The sequence below is a fragment of the Rhinopithecus roxellana genome, chromosome 8 (genome assembly GCF_007565055.1).
Source record: "Rhinopithecus roxellana isolate Shanxi Qingling chromosome 8, ASM756505v1, whole genome shotgun sequence".
Classification (NCBI taxonomy): Eukaryota; Metazoa; Chordata; class Mammalia; order Primates; family Cercopithecidae; genus Rhinopithecus; species Rhinopithecus roxellana.
Window position 1 is genome coordinate 45,323,019 of NC_044556.1, and position 21,261 is coordinate 45,344,279.

A 21,261-nucleotide genomic window follows, 5' to 3' on the forward strand; every position below is an offset into this window, starting at 1 on the left:
ATTTGTGGTGATATGGACTGTGTAAAGCAGACAGGTCAGTTGTCCTGTTCAGTGTTCTACATTCTGCAGTTGTCTGGTGATTACCTCCTAAGAAACTCAAGCTAAGCATTTTCAGAAAGAACACGGCATTGTTCATACTCTGCACTGGCAGAGTCCTAGGTGACACGCTGTCTCCTGCCAGCAACTCCTGAGTCCCGTTCTCTACAGGATAGGAATTGAGAGAAGCAGGGCTACAGCCTCTCAATGCTGTTTGTCCATCGGGGCATTGGTCTCCTTAGATACTGATCACAATTGATCACAATTGGATGGGGAAGGGCTGTGGCTTCTCAAATCAAAGGGGCCCAGTGGGTTAAAATCATCAACAGCATTTCATGGTCTTAAGTTCACTCCTCGGCAAAGCATCCCTGCAGTGTTGTGTTTGATCTTGAACTTGCTTTGCTGTTTTAGTCTTTTTCAACAAGTGAAAAAACTACTTTGATGACATCTTTTCATCCTTTCAGTAGTATTTGGTATCTGTAGGGGAGAGGGAGAAAAAAATCAAATGAGCATCTTTGTCTCATCCTGTCTGGCTGAGTCTCGAGGGACTGCTAAGTGGTAATAACCCAGGGGCAAACTGAGCTCCTGCTGGGAGGACCAGCTGAAGGCCGAGCCTCAGGCTGGCTGAAGTGGCAGGTGCCATCCCCAAGTGAGAAGAAACACCCCAGAACTTCCAGTCAGCCTGGGGTGCAGAATGTAGGGACCCCATCAGCAACTGGTAACATCAGTACCTTCCTTCCTGATTAGCTCTGTTTGGAGCAAAGTGATTGCTTTTCACACTTCCCAGTGAGGATGTGCTCAGCATCAACCATGCATGCTCAGAAACAGAGCACTGCAGAAGGAGAGGACCCTTTGCAGAGAAACCCACCCCCTTACAACACCATGTCCCAGTCTTTTAAGGGAGGAGTGGGAGGGCCACAGAAAGAATCCTGGATGTGAGAATTAGCAGGGACCTCAGACCACATCCACATCCAGTTCTGCCTTTCACAACACAGGATCAGCGATGCCACAGGGCTAAGATTAAACTAAGGCCATATGGGTTGCTATTAACTACCTGGGAACTACACAGCCCAGCCTCAGGCCCTTTCAATAGCATTTGGAAGGAGGGAGAAAAAAGCTCCAGTCTGGAGGTCTCAACAGTCATGAGAGGCTGTTGGGTCACCTTGCCTAGAACAGGAATAAAGTTTTACAAAGAAATATGATTTCATTGCTGCTTGTTTGGTTGGTTACAAATAAAACATGAAAAAGGAGAAATATGGCCGGGCACGGTGGCTCAAGCCTGTAATCCCAGCACTTTGGGAGGCCGAGATGGGCGGATCACGAGGTCAGGAGATCGAGACCATCCTGGCTAACACAGTGAAACTCCGTCTCTACTAAAAATACAAAAACTAGCCGGGCGAGGTGGCAGGCGCCTGTAGTCCCAGCTACTCAGGAGGCTGAGGCGGGAGAATGGCGCAAACCCGGGAGGCGGAGTTTGCAGTGAGCTGAGATCCGGCCACTGCACTCCAGTCCGGGCGACAGAGCGAGACTCCGCCTCAAAAAAAAAAAAAAAAGAAAAAGGAGAAATATAATCATAAGTATTCTTTCCAAGGGGCTCAGGAAAGAAAAGAAAAACAAGAGAGTCTACAGGAAGTTAGCAAAGAGAGAGCGGGGATTGTAACCATGGTCCAACTTATTTTCCCAATTCCCTGAAGTTGATTCCACACCTGGTTACACCTTAAGGCATTTTAGCAATATTCTCAATATCTAGACCAACAAAACTCTGAAGCGAGAGGGACTCCCAAGACAGTAGCAGTGGGAACAGAGCAGAGTTCAGAGAGCAAAGAGCAGATGGAGATGGGAATGGAAGGTCTTGGCAGGGTGGCAGCCCATGAGACACAGAGATAAGACCAGTCAGACGTGATAGCAGCTGCTGGAGAGAACAAATAGGGAAGAGAAAAGCAACGGGAGAATGAGCGGTCATCATAGACAGAAATAAGGAGCGAGTGCAGCTAACAGCCATAGATGCGATTACCTTTGTACCCTAAGCTTGCAGGCCAGGGAATCTGCATGCCAGTCTCCACTTGCTGAACAGCAGTTTTCTTTTGATCATCTTTGGTTTTAGGACACTTGCAGCATGAATGTGGCCAATGACTTGATGCTCATGTGTGTTGTCAGCTGAGCCTTCAAGAGCATCACCTTCTAGCTGGGGAGGGTTCTTCATTCCAAGGGAAAGCTCTAAACCCAGCTCTGAAAATGAAACCACACCCAACAGCGTTCACTGTTATCCATGATCTTACTGTGACTTTCTCTTCTACCCAAGAGGAACATAAGAGAAGGAAAGTGGCCTTGGGCAAGAAAGTCCAAGGGGTAAAGGGAAGCCAAGGAATACATTTTGGTATTTTCTATATTGTTGATTTTTCATGCATCACCCAGTAATGACAAGATTGCCAGGAGGAAAAGGTGATCCCAATTGACAAACGTATTCGGGAAACTCAGGATTAATAAACACAAATAGCTTCCAGGTAGATAAGGCAAAGGCAAGGAAATCACACTGGAAACAGGCTGTGTTTTGGGAGGGAGAAGATTCTAAAAATCAAGCAAAATCAACGTTAAATGAATATATGAGAGAAAAGAATTGGGAAAACTTGGGATATTGATGAAATGATCATACGTATATTGCATATATACACATTTTATTAAAAACACATGCCAAATATGCATAATGTATATGACAAATGACATAAATGCATATATTTATATATAAAAATCTATTGGAAGAAATTACACAGGGATGTGGAAGATGTTGAATTAACATTATATTCACTAACATTATAATCTGGTCCATTGAAATTCGAAAAAATTTTAGAAAAATAAGACGAACGAGAGAGAGAAGACATGGTGAGAAACAAATGCCCTATTAGACAGCAGGGAGAAGTCACCAGGTAAAGGAGAATGAAACAAAAGGCTTTCACTCTGTCCTCTTGCCTGGAGCCTGGTTTGTGGTCTGGACTCCTGGGAAAGCCAGCAAGTTACAGTGTGGAGCCAGCGGGGTGAGTCCTGACTGGGAATCCACGGAGAAGCAAAAGAGACATCAGTGGGAAGAAATCAGTTTAAATACTAGAAGTTATCAGGGCACATGTCAGGGACTACACATCCCCCGACACTCACTGAGCATCTTCCGTGTGTCCTCTGCAGGGACCCAGATGGTGCTCATTACCTGACGTGACCCTCCCTCCTCCTGAGGACTTGGGTCTCCTTATTCCTCAGTTGAGGGCATTGCCTGACAGATGAACAACAGGCAGCCTCAGAGGCTCCAGGAGGAGATATTGAGTAGGACAGACAGTAGGATGAACGTGACTCAGGGTTTTAAGGAAATCTGAGGAGAAGTGGATCCCCGTGAGAATGAAACTAAGGATATGACCGTGGACGTGAGTGGAGATGACGAACTAAATGGAGTTTCAGAAAAGACACAGATTTGTACACTTTCCATGAGAAGGTTGCTCTTTTATTCCTTTATTTCAAAATGAGGGGAAGAAACAGAGCAAGAAGCTGGATATGTCAGGCGACTGACTTGCGGGCCCAGGGTTTGCACTGTTACTGAATGTGCCTAATATGTTGTTACTGAAAGTGCTCGATAGGGAAAAATTGACTTAAAAAGGGATTCTGATGGAGAGGGAGAAAACTGGCAAAAGAGACTTTCTAAGAAAACACAGGAAGGGGGTCCCTAGAAAGTAGAGATCCTAACAGTTACTCTTCCTCAGATGAAACTGCATGTGAAGTCATGTCCTAAATGCTAATTTACCAGAAAGATAACAGAATTAGATAACATATATTCATAGATTTATTGAGCAATTTTTATTGAATTAGCCCTTTGGAAATTATCATAATTAATGCTATCAACAATGATTGAATGTAGATATTATTTTTCAGGTCTTTCGGATGACAGAACTGAGATGTAAATGCCAACACCACAAATGACTGGGCTGAGGTGAATAATGAGTAAGGGTTAAACCCAGGACCTGAGAGCAGATTTGATCCTAAACCCCAGGCTCTTGCTCACCTCACTGGGTTGGAACATTGTGGATTTCCACTTGACTCTGAGGGAGCGCGAAGAGACCCCATTGCCTCCTCCCCTCACAGCACCATGATCACCAACACCCGGATTATAGCTTCGTGGTTCCCTTTCCTTCCCTACCTTGGGAGGGCCATTGCTTCCCAGGATCAGCATTGGCTGTGAAGCTGCAGGTGGTGGAGGAAACGCCCCGCCTGGCTACGCCATAGCCACAGTCAAACCCTTGATCCAGCTGCAGTCGCAGACAATTGGGCACCAGGGTTCTCGGCTCTGGCTGTGCCTGTGAAGCCGGCACCTCTGACAGGTGGTGGCTCAAGTCTCCGCTCCAAGGTCCGTAAGGACAGGCCACCTGGGTGGGAGCTGAAAGGAGAAGGGGCTTCAGTAGGAACGCTCTGTTTTCCCTTTGTTAATCATGCCCAGAACACCCATCTCTGGTGTCCCTGCCTCTGAGGTGAGCCACCCAGTGGCCCAGGCCACAAAGACAGACATCATGTAAATGGGGTGATGTCACTTCCAGTCTGTGCCTGGGGATGCTGAGATGGAAGGTACCCAGGCTGGAAGTCCCTGAAGTGAAAAACCCCCACTTCAGCCCAGAGGGCTTTGGATTGGCTAACAAGGCCATGCCGATTATTCTGTTATTATTAATCTCTATCCTGCAACCTAGAAAGAATGTTCTAGAGAGCCTTCAGAGCATAGGAAATGCTGTTTTTCTCAACACACAGGAGTATAAGAACAGGGGAGGACTCAGAGCCTCCAGGCTTTGGGAAGGAACCATAGAAAAGGGTTTTGGGACACTGTAGACCAGTAGTCTCCAAGCTTCTTTGTCCCAGGGACTGGTTTCGTGGAAGACAATTTTTCCACAGACCAGGGGTGGTGGATGTGAAAAGAGGCGGATCGTTTTGGGATGAAACTGTTCCACCTCAGATCATCAGGCATTAATTAGATTATCATAAGAAGCGCACAACCTAGATCCCTTTCATGCACACTTCACAATAGGGTTTGCGCTTCTATGAGAATCTAATGCCACCGCTGACCTGACAGGAGGCGGGGCTCAGGCTGGAATGCTCGCTTGCCGGCTGCTCATATCCTGCTGTGCGGCCTGGTGCCTAACAGGCCCAGGACAGGTAGCTGACCACAGCCCCAGGGGCTTGGGGCCCCCTACAACAGACCAAATACTACATGAGGCGAACTTTTTAGAGTTCTGAAACATTTTGAATTTCCATTGCCTATAATTACTTTACCACCTGCCCACACATATACATCTTGTTGCCATATAGTGGGTGTCCGCAGCCATAAGCAATGTTGTAGAGGGACCAGTCCCCTCACGGACACTTAGGGGCCACAGGTATTACCGATCAGCCTGTGTGGTTCTGTAGGGAGATAACACCGAGCACAGTCCTCATCTTACCCGCTCCTCCAGTGGGGTCCGGGCAGCACCCCTCATAAAAATTACCGCTATTTCCACAGGAAGAGGAGATCACACTCTCAGAAAGTGGACTAAGGAAAGACTTCCAGTGGCCTCACACCAGTCCAGATCTGCCTCAGAAGAGGGACGGGGCCTGCACGGCTTGATCCACGTTGCTGCAGGGCTCCTCTCTCTCCCCTCTGCACATCCTCATTCTCACCAAGATTTCTCTAGGCTTTCTTAAAAATGCCTTCTGTGTATCTGTTCTCCTTCATCTTCCTGAGAGCAGAGTGTATCAGACTCATTACTGATGCCTGGCTTCATACATGCCCCCAACTACTATCTCTGATTCTGCCATCTCCACACTAGCAATTTGTGGGGAAAAGAGAGGTCAGCCTGTTACTGTGTTATTATAGATAGAAGTAAGTTTAAGAGACTCCATTTGGCTCTGTATTTGAGATGCTGTTAATCTGTGACCCTACCCCCAACCTTGTCCTTGCAAGAGACATGTGCTGTGGTGATTTAAGGTTTAAAGGATTTTGGACTGTAAGGAATGTGCTTTGTTAAACAAATGCCTAAAGGCTGCTTGTGGTTAAAGGCCATCACCATTCTCTTAAATCTCAGTAAAAGAAAAACATCTGTCTCCTACCCGTCCCTGGGAAATGGAACATCTCCGTGTATCTGTATGTCTTACTGCTGATTTACTCCCTTATCTTTTGAGCAATAAATACTGAGGGAACTCAGAGACCGGTGCCGGCGTGGGTCCTCTGTAAGCACAGCACCGGTCCCCTGGGCCCTGCTTTTCTTTCTCTATACTTTGTCTCTGTGTCTTATTTCTTTTCTCAAGTCTCTCGTTCCACCTAACGGGAAGCACCCACAGGTGTGGAGGGGCAGGCCACCCCTTCAGCAATTGTCTCAGCGATTTTATTGCCCAGAAGCCCCATTCTTTCCACGTCCCTACTCTGCTTCTGAAAACTCTCCACTGCCCACTGTGCAACTCTCCCCCTTGCCCTGCCTTTGTGCTCCTTCTAACTTCTGCCGCATGTTCCTATCCAGCATCACCTCTCACCACTCCCTCATACAGACTCTTCCCTGGAGTCAGGCTGGCTCCTCCCCCGCACAGCCCTGCACGGTGTCCCTTCCAGCTTCTAGGACTTGGTGCCCCTGAGCCCTTCACTCCGCCTCATGTGGCTTCCTTAGCTGCTCAGGGCACAGTTTACTGATCATTAACCATCACTCAGGACACTCAATGCGACTTCATGGTAGTTCATATCGGGCAGACGGGGAAACATCTCAAAAGGACAAATCTGGTTGGGGAAGGCTGGTCAAACCCAGGCTTCCCATTCTTGTCCTCTGCATGTGTGATTTAGAATCAATGTCTAGGAATGTTTTTAATTCTAAACACTTAATTTCGTTAGGTCCTCTTATCTCTTTTTCAGAATACTAAGTCTTCTTAAAATTATACTTTGAATATTGTTTGCATTTTCAGGAGAAAATGAAAAACATGTTCTCAAACTTCTGAAACACTGTACATATTAGTTGAGCAGGTAGGGAAAGTCCTAATAAGTGATCAAGTTATGATTTAGGTTGTATTCTCGCTGATTCTACTGTGACTTTCCCTGAAGCGAGAGGATGGGTGGAGCACATCAACTCCAGCACCACTGCTGGGGTCACAGCTGTGAACAGTACAGACTCTTCACAGGTTATCATCGGAACCCACACACAGATGCCTCCTGGTATAATTGAGACAGTGCATTCATGCATCTCAGCCTGTCTGCATGGATGAATGTGGCCTCTCCTGGCCCACGTTTCATGATGCCCTGGCAGAGCTGGCCCATATCACAGGCATCTCACTTCTGAGACATGTGTCTGAGCATTTCTCTTCCTCCTCATGGGAGCCTGGTCCTGGTTGGGGTCTGAGACAGAGCCCAGTAACTTTACAAGGGCTCCAAGACTGCCATGTTAAGAGCAGAAACCCACATGATACAGGGTAGGGAGAGACCAGCACCTTTCCTTCCCTGAGAGCCTTCTGGAGCTGTAGGTCCCCCTGGAGGGACTGGAGGAGCCACCGGTTCTGCTCACAGACAAAGTGCACCAAGGTATTTATCACTGGGTTACACACGCGAGGGGCTACAGAAGTTCTTTGTACCAGATCAGCAAATTTTGTGTTTCAGCTTGAAATTATTTCCAACAAATTTGCTACAAAGGGAAAATGCTTAAGCACTCATCCTAGCTGAGTCTCTGAGAGATCCCACTATAGAGAAATGACAGCAATTGCACCATGGAGTCAGGCAGACATGGGGCCCATGTTCTCACTGTGACTAGCTGGGGCATCCTTGGTGAGCAAAGAGAACTTGCTGAGCCTCAGCATCCTCACCTCTAACATGGAGATGCCACCGCCCACTTGCGAGTGCCCCATGAGCACTGAATGGGTTATAGCAAGGACAGAGCTTGCTTGGCCAGGGGCAATGCATATAACAGGTGCAAGGGCAATGTGTATTTTATTTCATTTTATGAATTGCTGTGGGCCGGCTGCGGTGGCTCACACCTGTAATCCCAGCACTTTGGGAGGCCGAGGCGGGCGGATCACAAGGTCAGGAGATCAAGACCATCCTGGTGAACACGGTGAAACCCCACCTCTACTAAAAATACAAAAAAATTAGCTGGGCATGGTGGCGGGTGCCTGTAGTCCCAGCTTCTAGGGAGGCTGAGGCAGGAGAATCGCTTGAACCCAGGAGGTGGAGGTTGCAGTTAGCCGAGATTGCGCCACTGCACTCCAGCCTGGGCAACAAGAGTGAAACCCCCCTGTCGTGGGGTGGGGAGACAGGGGAGGGATAGCATTAGGAGATATACCTAATGTAAATGATGAATTAACAGGTACAGCACTCCAACATGGCACATGTATACATATGTAACAAACCCGCACATTGTGCACATGTACCCTAAAACTTAAAGCATAGTAAAAAAAAAAGAGTGAAACCCCATCTCAAATAAATAAATAAATTGCTGTGATCCTACAAAAGCCTTTGCTTATTTGAAACTCAAGGAGAAATGAAAAACGGGAAAGAGGATGGTTCCAGCAGGAAAGGTGTTTACTGACCAAAATAGAATGGAGGACAAAAGTTTCAGTCACTACTCTCATGACAAAATATTCAGAGGGGGGACGCTACAGAGTTACTTGCTCTTTCTTTCTTTTTTTTTTTTTTTTTGAGACGGAGTCTCGCTCTGTCACCCAGGCTGGAGTGCAGTGGTGTGATCTTGGCTCACTGCAAGCTCCGCCTCCCGGGTTCAAGCGATTCTCCTGCCTCAGCCTCCCTAGAAGCTGGGACTACAGGCACCCGCCACCATGCCCAGCTAATTTTTTTGTATTTTAGTAGAGACGGGGTTTCACCGTGTTCACCAGGATGGTCTTGATCTCCTGACCTCGTGATCCGCCCGCCTCGGCCTCCCAAAGTGCTGGGATTACAGGCTTGAGCCACCGCGCCCAGCCGTTACTTGCTCTTTCTACAAGAGTTTTGATGGGTAAAACTAACAATCCACATGAAATTCCCAGAATAATGGTACAAAAAAAAAAAAAAAAACAGAATGAATGAGAAGAAAAGAAAATTGTTTTTTTCCTTACACACCCTATGAAACAGCAACCTCAAAGGGCACTTGCTCACAGGAGGAGTTTGCCGGAGATCATGGGGATGAGAACCACTGCGCTTTGCTCATCAGTTAGGCCAGCACCTGACCAGGGACACTAGTTGTTGATGGTTTACATGAGAACATAGCACTGAAACAACACATGATTGAAACCACAAACCCACACATGAAAGAAACCACGGGGCCCTACTAATGGAGGAAGGGACATTAGACTCCTTCAGTGGAGGGAAGCCACCTCAGAGGAGGTAGTAGAGAATCTGGCTTGAAACACAGGAATCATGAAACAGCCCTCCAAAATAATGGGGGAAAACTGCCGGCACAGGTGGATGGCCAGAGAGAAGGGCGCTGTTCAGGATATGTGATGAGAAGGGCACTGTTCAACATAATGTCTGAAAAGAGAGATGCCCTATCTTAAGGAATGAAGTCTGTTATATAAAATTCTCCAGGTAAGCTGTTGTGGCCGAGAGTATGCAGTGATCCCTCATCATTCCCCTCTCTGGCCTATTTTGATACCTACCCCCTGCTCTTGTGAGAAGGGGTCGGGTGACAGAGGAATCACCTGGCACAAGAGAAGGGGGTTCTACCCATGAATGTCTGAGCTTAAAACTGGATCCAAGAACCAGATTCAAAACACTCTGAATTTACAGGGCCTGGTTGCAGAGATGATCCATCTCACCTGCACAAGTTACAGGAAACAGAATATATAGAGGCTGCCTGGGAGAACAGTGGAGCTTTGTGACCTTCAGGCTGGAGTACTCACAGGCTACATCGAGAGCAGAGCAGGCGAGCTGATCCTCCAATGAGCACAACGTGCTGCTGTAAGGCTGCTGGCAGTCAGACAGGTCATGGGGAAGTGAAGGAGTCAAGTAAACTTCATCCAGAGAGTCCTGCGGGACGTCCTGCTCCTCCACCTCTGGCAGCTCCGGGCTCAGCCTGGTGGGTGAAGAACACAGAAGATAAACACCAGAGGGAACAGAAACCACAGTGCCCAGGTAGTTCTACAGAGAGGCCAACAGGAGGGGCCAGAGGAAGCAAAGGATAGTCCCCTCAGAGAGAGAACAATCCTTCTCTATCTCCAGCAGGAGAGAGAGCAGCAGGTGCTCAGTGTCCTGGGTAGACAGTGAGCTGGAAAGGAAGGAGACGGAACGATTCCTGTACCAAAGAGCTGTGACATGGCACACGCAACAGGCCCCTGTGTCTTCATAGACTGATGGAGTTACCATGACCTCAACATCTCTTGTTCTCAAATTTTTAGCATGATATAAATTATTTGTATTTACATTCCTGCTCCCAAATATTTGCAAATATAAAGGGAAAGAGGCAGATATCAGATGAGCATCTCAAGTTCACTTTAAGCCAAAAAGACTTAAAGTGAAAAGGAAACTGCAGAAAATGTGATTGATTGGTTCAACCAAGTCAACCGAATAAAGATTAGTACAATTTTGAAGGAATTAACAAGAGAAACAAATATAGGTGTAAAATGAAAAGAGGCAACTTCATTAATGTTGACCAGTAATATTAATATTAACTAATAATCCTGCTTAATAATTATTCCACATTGATAATCTTAACATTGCTAATATGGCTATTTCATGATTGGCTGAATGAATGAACAGGTATGTTCTGTTTTCCCTGCATCTGGCATCTCCAGATGTCAACAATAAGTTAAATGTCCACAATTACTCAAAGTTACCTGGGGCATGGTGAGTCTTGATCTTCTTCCTCTTCTTGCTCCTTTTCAATTTCTGCAATTAGTCAGACACATTAAGATGATTCCCCTATTCACGTAGCAATCCACTGCCCAATCCTAAAACAGGAATATCAGTCTCCTTGGCATGAGAACAGGACACTGTGACAGATATACTTTATGAGGCCTGAGGGTCTGCCATGATAGAGATTCCTTTGTTTTCATCCCTGAGCCTATGGGTGAAGTATTCCTATTCTGGTACATCATTATCCCAATATCACGTGTCCCAAATTTGTGCAAAGGGTTATGCAATATTTTTCCAATCAATTTAAAGCAAATGCCCCAAACAATTTCTAGGAGAAAAACTGCAGTATTCAGCCCTGTCTCATCAAATACCCAGCTTGTTCCTGGTTGCAAGGATTTTAGACACTGAAACTAGAATGAAGGAGGAAATCTACAAATCCATGAGTCAAAATCACAATTGTGTGAATTTGTCACATCTGCCTGGGTCCAATGTCTTGAGAGTGGGCACAGGTGTGGTGGTGAACACCTGTGGTCCCAGCTACTCAGGAGGCTGAGGCAGGAGAATCACTTGAATGCAGCAGGGTGAGGCTGCAGTAAGCCAAGATCATGCCACTCTGCTCCAGGCTGGGCGACACAGTGAGACTCCGTCTCAAAGAAAAAGAAAAAAAAAGAATCTGTGATGCTACAAAGAAACATCACATCAGCCATTGATGGGGAGAACCAGGGCCCAGCCTTACTTTATGGAAACATATCAGCAAGGTAAAGAAACCTTTGAAACCTCCGTCCAGGTTTCAAAGCGACTAAGCAGCTAAGCAAGTTGACTTAAAGGAGATCAAGACTGAAGCTGAGAACAGTGAAACCTGGGGAACAATATCTCCAAATACAAAGGCAAGGCTGCCAGTTTCCTTAAAAAGGAATAGAAACTCCATGGACATTGTTTAGGGACAGATGAATAATTACACGTGATGAGAGATACTGAATCAAAACTGGCAGGCCTGACAGGTACTTCCTCTACACCTCCTGCACTCAGGTGAGTATGAGTTTGTCACACTTGCCTGGGGTCCAGTAACTTGATACTGGGCCCAGGGAGACAGAGGCATGACATGGGTGGAGGAGGAGAGGAAAACTCCCTGATAAATGTGTTTAGTATCCCATCCTAGTTTTTGATTCAAACCAATTTGTGTGGATACAGCCTATCTTCAGAGTTGATCTTCCTCAGCCTAGACAGAGGTACCAGGGACAAAGAATATAGAGGCTACCTGGGAGAATGTTTAGAGCTTCCTCCCCTTCATCATGAGCAAGTTCACTGTCTACAACCAGCGCAGAGTCAACTTGGTCTTCCTCAAATATGATTTTGGTTTTCCTGTGAGGCTGGCTGGAGTCAGAAGGACCGTGGCTATTTGAACAAGCGAGAGCACATTCCTCCAGTAAGTCCTCCGGGAATTCCTTCTCTTCAGCCTTCTGCACCTCCCTGATGAGCCAGGTGACACAGATATGACAGAAGATTAAACAGAGAGGGATTGGACTCCAGGGAGTCCTAGCTAGTTTTGACAGGAGGCATAAGAGAGTGGTCCCAGAAAGCAAACAGGAGGTTCCTTTTAAGAGGGAACAGGCATGCCTCCACTCTCTGCAACAGAGCATGGCTGCTATGGGAGCCAAAGAGGAAGACAGCAGTTGGTGTTCATTGTACTGGGCAGATAGGAGCTGAGGAGGATGGAGACTCAATTATCCCTGTATGGTACAGGCATGACACTCAGCACCTACAGAGAACCATAACAGCTGCCACACCCTGTGTCTAAGCTGGGTTGAATTTAACATACCGTGGCCAGGGGAATGCAGGCTTTTGGCCCATTGTAGTTGCCAGAGAGGGTGTGCCTCCTAGACCTTTTTCATATTTTACCATCCATTATTTATCAGGGGAACCCACCCCCGATAGTCAATGTGGGTTCTTTTCTATTTCCCTAAGCATAGGCTGGTCTGAGAAATAAAAGGAAAGAGTACAAAAGAGAGAAATTTTAAAGCTGGGTGTCTGAGGGAGACATCAGATGTCGGCAGGTTCCGTGATGCCCCATGAGCTGTAAAACCAGCAAGTTTTTATTAGCAATTTTCAAAAGGGACGGAGTGATGAATAGGGTGTGGGTCACAGAGATCACATACTTCAAGGGTGACAAAAGATCACAAGGAAGGAGGTCAGGGCAAGATCACAAGGTCAGGGCGAAACTAGAATCACTAATGAACTTCCATGTCCAGCCGTGCATGCATTGTCATCAATAAACAAGGTTCAAGAGCAGAGAACCTGTCTGACTGGAATTTGCCGGGCTGGAATTTCCTAATCCTAGCAAGCCCGAGGGCACTGCAGGAGACTAGGGCGTGTTTCATCCCTATCTACATCTGCATAAGGCAGACACTCGCAGAGCAGCCATTCAGAGGCCTCCTCTGGGAATGTATTCTTTTCCCAGGGCTGTTAATTATTAATATTCCTTACTGGGGAAAGAATTCAGCAATATTTATCTTACCTGTTTTTGGTAATAAGAGAAATATGGCTCTGTTCCACCTGGCCCACAGACAGTCAAACTTTGAAGTTATCTCCCTTGTTCCCTAAAAATCGCTGTTATCCTGTTCTTAAGGTGTCCAGATTTCATATTGTTCAAATACACATGGTCTACAAACAATCTGTGCAGTTAATGCAATCATCACAGGGTCCTGAGCTTACGAAGATGATGGGATTAAGAGATTAAAGTAAAGACAGGCATAGGAAATCACAAGAGTATTGACTGGGGAAGGGATAATGTCCATGAAATCGTCATAATTTATGTTCTTCTGCCGCGGCTTCAGCCAGTCCCTTCATCCAGGGTCCCTGACTTCCCGCAACAATTATTGCTCATGATTATGCAGTGTTACCTGGGGGCGCATGATTCCCGTACTTTCTCAGCCTCCTCAGCGTAAACGTCGTCATCCACATCTTCATCATTTTCTGTGAATACAGAAATGTTCGTTCAGATATTTCCTACTTCACACTCTGCAAGCACAGTCAGCCCAATGTGCACAGAGACATGAACATCTAGGCATGGGTCACCGTTCAACTGAAAGCTCTCATGTTTTATCTTTAACAAAATGCCCTGGCATGGTTTCCTGATCCATCAGGCAATGCATTTCTGATCTGGAGGGCCACCAGCAAGATGTGGCCAAATATTGAAAAGACCTTTTGGTCCCCATATCACTAGAGCCTTGTGCAGCCTGTCTCTGGACTTTGGCAGCTGTCTCCCCCATCCCACCACAGATCTGATTCCCAGGCACAGGCTTGGTGTCCTGTCACAATTCACATTTAGAACCTAATTCTTTCTCTTAGGAGAGGACAAACAAACTTGTCCCACAATCTTCTATACATCAGGGGACTTCACAGGCCCTCCAAGTGGCTTCTGCTGTGTTATTCAGGGACATCCTCTGCATGGGGAGTGCTCCAGTCTGAAGCCCTTCCTACCACCAAATGCCCCCACATCAAGTGCCTTCTCCAACACCACACGGCGAGCGGCTTCATCTCATTTTGAAAAGCAGTTGTAAGTGTTCCCACATTTGGATGCTTCAGGCCCTTGCAAGAGACAATTTGCCTACCTTTGCAGACAGAGAGAAACCCAGGAAGGATAAATCAATCATTCACCGACAGTTACTAAGGACATTGCTAAAGATAGAGCCTGGGAACCTTCTTAGTCCAGAGTTCTTTTCACTCTAACAAGCGCCCTCCCATCACAGCCTCCTTCCTGTCCTTTAAAACTAGACAGATGCTGCCTCTTGTTCCAAAGACCACCTTCCATCAAGGAAGGAGGGACATTTGCAATACTGTGACCTCCAACCCCATGGGTTTCCCAGCTCTGTTCTTACCCAGGAAGTCCTGGTCACGTCATGGCCACATATGTTTAGTGGAAAAAAACACCACCAATACAACTGTCATTGTGGAGGTATGGAGGTCTGGAGTCTCTAATAAGCCTGGGGTTTTGGGTCATCAGGGCCTGTGGCCACCTTACCTGGGCTGAGTTTGTGGATGAGGTTCTCTGTTAGCCTGCAGCCCTCAGCCAGCTGCTCTCGGAGATCCTGCCCCTGGGAGTTGTTAGGCTCATCCGGAGGGAGGAGGGCCTGGAGATGCTGATTCAATGAGCGGGAGGCATCTCTCCCTTCCCGTAACTTCTCCCTTAACCGGACCAGCTCTCGTGACTGAGAGTGAACCAGGACTTTATATTGCCTAAGGTGACACAGTAGAGAAAATTTAGTAGTGGAAAGAGATGAGTGATCAGTTCTAATACTGCAACAGAGATCTCTGAGACAATGTCCTCAAGGAGACCTCCAAGCAGAAGGTCAACACATGTTTGGGGAAATGCCTGTGGCCAAAAGAAAAAAAATTTTTTACAGGCTTCCTCTATATCAGAGAGTGCAACTGAAAGATCCTCGACAATGTTGCATTCATCTTTCTCTTTTGTAAACAAAAGTAGGTCTTTCTAAATCAGTTTCAAAAAGACATCCTTTCAGTTCCTCACTTTGGCCATGGACATTTCCATGTGAAAATACACATAGTGCATCTTGCAGCGACTAGATACAAAGCCATGTACAGAAATGAGGCCGGGTGCAGATGGGGTGAATTGAAAAGACAAAAGAAGAAAAGAATGACAGGGTCGAGAAGGCAACATTGATTGAGTGAAGGAATGAGACGCCGCAGTCAGTCAGGAGGTAATTGTGACTAAGGATAAGTGCGGTGGTGATGGTGCACCATTTTGAGTATACTGAATGCTGCTGGGTTGTTCCCACTTCTTTGGTTAATTTCGTGTTATGCAAGTTTCACCTCAACAGTTACTTGTTTGAAAAAGAGAAAACAAGGTTCTGAGAAAAAACTGCAACCCATAACTTATTATTATCCTGTTCTCTGATAAATATTTGTGTGTCGTGAGCCTGCCATGGCAATTCCTGCCCTTCCCCTGGCCCAGCTTAGCTCTTACTTCTCCCCGCCGAGCTGCTGTACTTCAGAGATTTATACACCTGCCCACCTACCTGCCCCCACGGGGCCCCCTCACCTGAGCTCCTCAGCTTGCCCAAGCTGCTCTACAAGCTTCTCCTCCTTGACCTGCAGCTCATCCCTCAGCATAGATTGTATGAGGTCTTTGCATTCTTCAAACTCTGAGAAAAGACAGACACGCCTGCCTCAGTGGAAGGCTGGACATGCTGCTGTGGTCACTGCCTACAGGGCAGGAGGCAGGTCCATCCCAAGGACAAAACTGTCCCCAGTACCTGGCTCTAGGCAGGGATTTCCACATCTTTACTCTTCGGTCTCCCAACTTTCTGGCATCTGATCCTCCAAAATTTAGAGATGAAGAAAGAGAAACTCAAGGGCAAACCAACCAAGTTGACAAGATGATTCAACCACAATGAAGTGGAGTCAGAATTCACAGCCCCTGAGGTCTGACTCTGAATCCTGGGCCACTTTCCCAAGCCTTGCAGCCTCTCCTGTAAACACTGCACTGGGCCATGAAGTAATTTTCCGTAGAGTCGGGAAGGCCCCTAGGACTATGGGACTGATGGTTTCCCTTTTACTGGGAATTTCAAGCACAACTATGTCAAAGATTTTAAAAATACTATCTGGATAAATTGCATAAAATATAAGGCATAAGACCATAAAGCCATGAAGGAAATATGCCCAAATACTAATCAAGTTTCTGTTAAGTTAGAAACAGTAGAATGAAGAACTAATAGTGCTTGCTCTGTGCCAATAACTGTTCCAGGAGGTTTACAAGAAATAGGTCATGTAATTCATTGCAGCAACTTATAGAGGTAGGTATTATTATAGTACCCTATGGATGGATGAAGAAGCTGAGGAACAGAGAAGACAAGCAACTTAGATGGAGCCCAGCACACTGGCCCAGGGTCCCTGCTCTACACACTGCTACCTTCACAAAGTCTTGGGTGCCATCTTTCTTCCTCTTTAGGGACAAGAGCCAGTGTCCCAGGAAGCAGGACTTCCCTCTCACCAGGGTACTCCCTGCTCTTGATGCTGTCACTTATAGATACTACAGCTTCTATTAGGAGCAGAGTTCTCTTTAAGCTCCTCAGCAGGGGTACTGTGTACTAACATCACGTTTCCCCCAGGGTCCCCAGAACAGAGCTTTGCCTATTGGGCCTCAACAGAGACTTGAACTGAATGGAAGTTCATGAGTCCCAGACATTTAGACCAACAGACTAGATGCTACTTGTCTGCATAATCTTTTATGGTACAGAGAGGATTCTAGTAACATGATTTAGCCTCTTGCTGAGAAAACAGGTGGTGCTGTACCTGTGTCAGAAATCAATAACTGGGATTTGAACTCTAGTCCCACCACCACCTGACTGCAAACATGGAAAGTTGCTAAATACTTTGGTACCTCTGTCTTCCAACCTTAACAAAATGTTAAAATACCCATTTCTGTTTTCCTAGAAGTACGGGAAGGAAGAAATTATTTTTGATGGAGAGAGCATTTAGTTTCTCAGAGAGAAGACAGGACGTCATCACTTTTGCGATGGTGAGCCTATAGATCTTACTGTATTTGTTCTGCCGGCTGGCCAGGAAGCAGGCCACTTGAGTTACAAGAAATCTCTCTTTGCTGTTTCTGAACTGCTGTTTCTTCTCTGCCAGCTGGGGGCACAATTTCTTGTTGATTTCTAGAATGTTCATCTCTGCCTTCTCACTGGACCAAGGGCCAGCAGATACCACCATGCTGACGTTTGTGGCAGAAGAGGTGGAGCCAGGGACTGGGGAAAAGAAACGCAAACACATGATGGGTTAAAAACTGGTGAAATCAAATAGGTATAATCAGGACTGAGGGATGTCAGTAACTGAACTTCTTAACTTACTGTTGAGAAAAACGTGATCACTTTACAGTCCTTAACTGCAAAAACAAGGTTTGAAGAGCTCAGAGTTGAAGGTACTGCCTGTAGCTCAGACTCTGACAAGAGTGAGGTAGGTAGCAGCCAGCGTGCCAGGTAACGGTCTGCAGTTGCAATAACAGAATTAGAAGGTGGGGGTGTCATGGAATCTTAGGAGCCCTGTGTTCCAATTGCCCAGGCTTTGCTGAAACACAGGCGCCATGGTCTCACCTGAGGTCACCACCGATGGGGATCAATCCTTCAGCATTCACTCTAAGTATATGTGTACCCTTGTGACAATGCCACAGACCCATCTCTTTCCCAATACATCTAAGCATATTCCTCATTGTTCATCTCTTGCATGTATAAAATCATCAAGGCAGAAATAGTTTCCCAACAGGTTATGTTTTCTACATGGTAGTCATGAAGTCAGTCACACCACCTTCTCTTATGTTAAAATAGAATTTAAGGCTTTTCCACAGTGTAAGATATCAAACTTTTAGACTGCCATGATATCCTGTGGGTCTTCTGCAGTTTTTTCTGTATCCACTAGAAAGTGAATGAATAATTCCTTTTTTTAAAATGTTTTATTTCCTCTCTCAGTATTCTTCTTGCTGCATCCCATTGTTGATTTCTTTTTCCTTACTGGGGCACCATCTTGGCTTTTCATTATATTTAAGACCAGTTTGACATTCCTATGTCCAAAGCTCTTCCTCTGTGTGGGATGATTTTTTTTTAATATGACTGAACACTACATTTCATACTTGTCACTTATGGATGTCATTCTGGGCCCATGAGAGCTCTTTTCAAGGTATCAAGTGATCAAAATCATTTATATAGGGATCTCCTGAAAACACATGTGACCATCTATCTTGGGAAGTCTTGCAAACCTGATACTATTTTGTTGTTTTCATTCAGTTTTCCCATATATTGAAAAGAACAGGGCCATGAGCAGTTCTTATGGAATACTGCTTGATGTATATTTTTCTGAGTTGGACTAACACCACTGATGTGTGGTTGTATTCCACTAACAGAACATGGCAACATCAAGGTCATGGACTTGGTGATAGTAGTTGGTAGTTGATGATCCTCAGTGTTGCTGTGCAGTAGGTGAGTTTGAGGTGAGAGGAACGAGTAGGAAAGAGTGGTCCCCTGAACCACTTTCTCAGCTTTCATCCCCACCTAGGTTTTGTGACCCTGGAACTGGGGAGACTGTTCTGTAGCCCGGGTCTCCCTCAGTTTGGCTGCTGGACTAGCCTGAGTTGAGGGTGCAGTGGGTGTGACCCTGGGCTGCCCAGCATTCATGTGGAAGTGAAGGAAGGAGGACTGGATCAATCCCATTTGAAAGCATCCCTCTCTGCAGCCCCCACCATCCTCCAACTACACTGTGTAAGGATACTGCTTTGAGATCTATCAAAGGCTTTAAGTCAATGTATTTTCTGGTGTCTGGGAGACCTGACATTCTGTGGCAGAATGAAAATCTGTCAAGTTTTTTCATTTAAAAGATAATGAAACTGCAGGTTCACAAAGTTACGTGGCTTACTTGAGGCCACACAGGGATGAATTTTGAGCACTGCCAATAAAAGCAATCACAACAATTATTCAGTAATTATTCATGGGATACATAAATTCAGTAAATATTCATATAATTATTCAGTAATTATTCATTGACCAATTTGTACCAGGCATTTTGCTCAAAACTGCACATATTTGGACGTCATATCTTCATCACAATCCTTAAAGTAATGCTATTATCCATAAGAATCAGCCAAGAAGCCTGAAGAAGAGGGATAGCAAATCATGTATTTGGCCATATTTCCATTTTTTTGGTTTTTGTGATGCTGGAAGAATGACCAGAATGAGTCACGGGAAGAATATACATTCCTGTATTATTTTCCAGGTCAGAGATGTACCCTCCTAGAGTACTGGGACCAAAATTCAGAAGTGTCTGCAACCTTGCTTTAACAGTATGGGAAATAACCTCTATCACCTGGAATTTCCCTGGAACTTTGGAATATACAATAGAAGTATGAGACCTGGGTCTTCCCTTGACTGTATTTAATTCACTCTTCTATGGAATACCAATGATTCTCACTAAGACTTTTGCCTTTTTATAATCACAATGTATGTTTTATGAAGAAGATTTTACTATTTGCTCTATTCAGAAAGAATAAATATAAGCTATGGTTTAGGTTTTATGCCCTGGACTTAATATTTTTGTGATTTCTGTTTTGAGATTAAATTCTCATGTAAATAGAAAAATACTTGTTATTATTTATAAGAGCAAATTAGTTACTGGTTTGAGTTTTTGAAGTCGAAGCACAAACTTTTGATTTTATCTTTGTTTGTCCTCATCAGTGCCACTCATTGTCTCTTGGTATGACCTGGTCATGCCCCTGCTCTTACCCTTGTCCTGCTGAACCATCTCCACGCACTGTCCAATTCCATCAGTGATTCGGGCTCCTCCCAAGGCTGCCTGAAATGGGCACAGAGATCAGGACGTCAGACACATTCCAGACACAAAGGCAACCCATACTGTAGAGCAGGCAGCTGTGCTCCCACTTCCTGAAGTTGGCAGTGATGTCCTAGGACAGGAAGGAATGCTTTCTCTTTTAATAGGCAGTCTGTTCTTCATGTCTCAGTGCCTCTCATCTAGTGAACACAACTGTCCTGAACATGAATGAACTTGCTAAATTTCTGGTTTCTTGCTAGGAGGCTAGAATAGATTTATAAGACTTCCTTACTTACCCATGTCTGCTGAAGTCTGAATTCTTAGCAGTATGATTCCTTTTCTTGTAAGGATCACCTTAAGGAAGATTGGCCCCATTGCCATGCAGAAAGAGGTAAAGTTAATTTCTACTCAAAGCATACTTGAATTTGAAACTAGGTCTTCCACTGTTTCAAAGTCAGACTGTCACTGCCTCAGGCATGTGTCCTGAAGGGCTTGTGTCTCTGCTGTACTCAGGATAAAGTTATTTATCATTATGGCAAGTTATAATTAATTTGCCATAATATAATTAATTATCAAGATACAGTTGTTTATCATAATGGCAAGGACAAATTTAGAAGACTTATTAAACTTACTTCTTTATTTCCCCACCTGGCCAGGAAATAGTCAGTAGCTACTGATATCATTAGTGTCCTCTGAATACCTTGGCTGTGTTAACTGTTTGACTCAACATGGAGCTGAGGTGTTGGCATACTATACCTTGAGATGCTGAAATATGGCTGAAGTCCAGGCTCACTGGCCCAGGACAGGTCATCCAGCTGTTGGAAACAACCAGAAGGGGAACCAGGCCATCCACTGAGGTCATCTCATGTGGCATGGGCCACTGGTTCCAATGAACCCACCATCACTACACTTCTCATGACTCACCGGTCACTAGACTGAGAATTCTATGAAAGCTGGGATCCTATTTTACTCATCTCTATGTTCATGGTTCTTAGCTAAGGGCCCAACATGGAGGGGCCTCTCAGCAGTATTCATCAATGATTGAATAAAAGTGATTGCAAACCTCCAATCCTCTC

The 21,261-nt window shown here is 45.5% G+C and overlaps 1 protein-coding gene across 1 annotated transcript; it reads right to left on the reverse strand.

The window, feature by feature from the left end:
- Nucleotides 1-159: 159 nt before the first annotated feature.
- Nucleotides 160-20,593, reverse strand: LOC104681100 (putative neuroblastoma breakpoint family member 7). The gene is made up of 12 exons (XM_030935608.1): nt 20,482-20,593; nt 20,140-20,209; nt 17,410-17,619; nt 15,912-16,014; nt 14,874-15,088; nt 13,753-13,825; nt 12,111-12,322; nt 10,834-10,885; nt 9,901-10,073; nt 4,214-4,450; nt 2,051-2,265; nt 160-513 (listed from the first exon to the last, which is right to left on the reverse strand). Exons 2-11 carry the CDS (start codon nt 20,156-20,158, stop codon nt 2,060-2,062), a joined length of 1,500 nt encoding a protein of 499 aa, XP_030791468.1. The 5' UTR covers nt 20,159-20,209; nt 20,482-20,593; the 3' UTR covers nt 160-513; nt 2,051-2,059.
- Nucleotides 20,594-21,261: the final 668 nt, after the last annotated feature.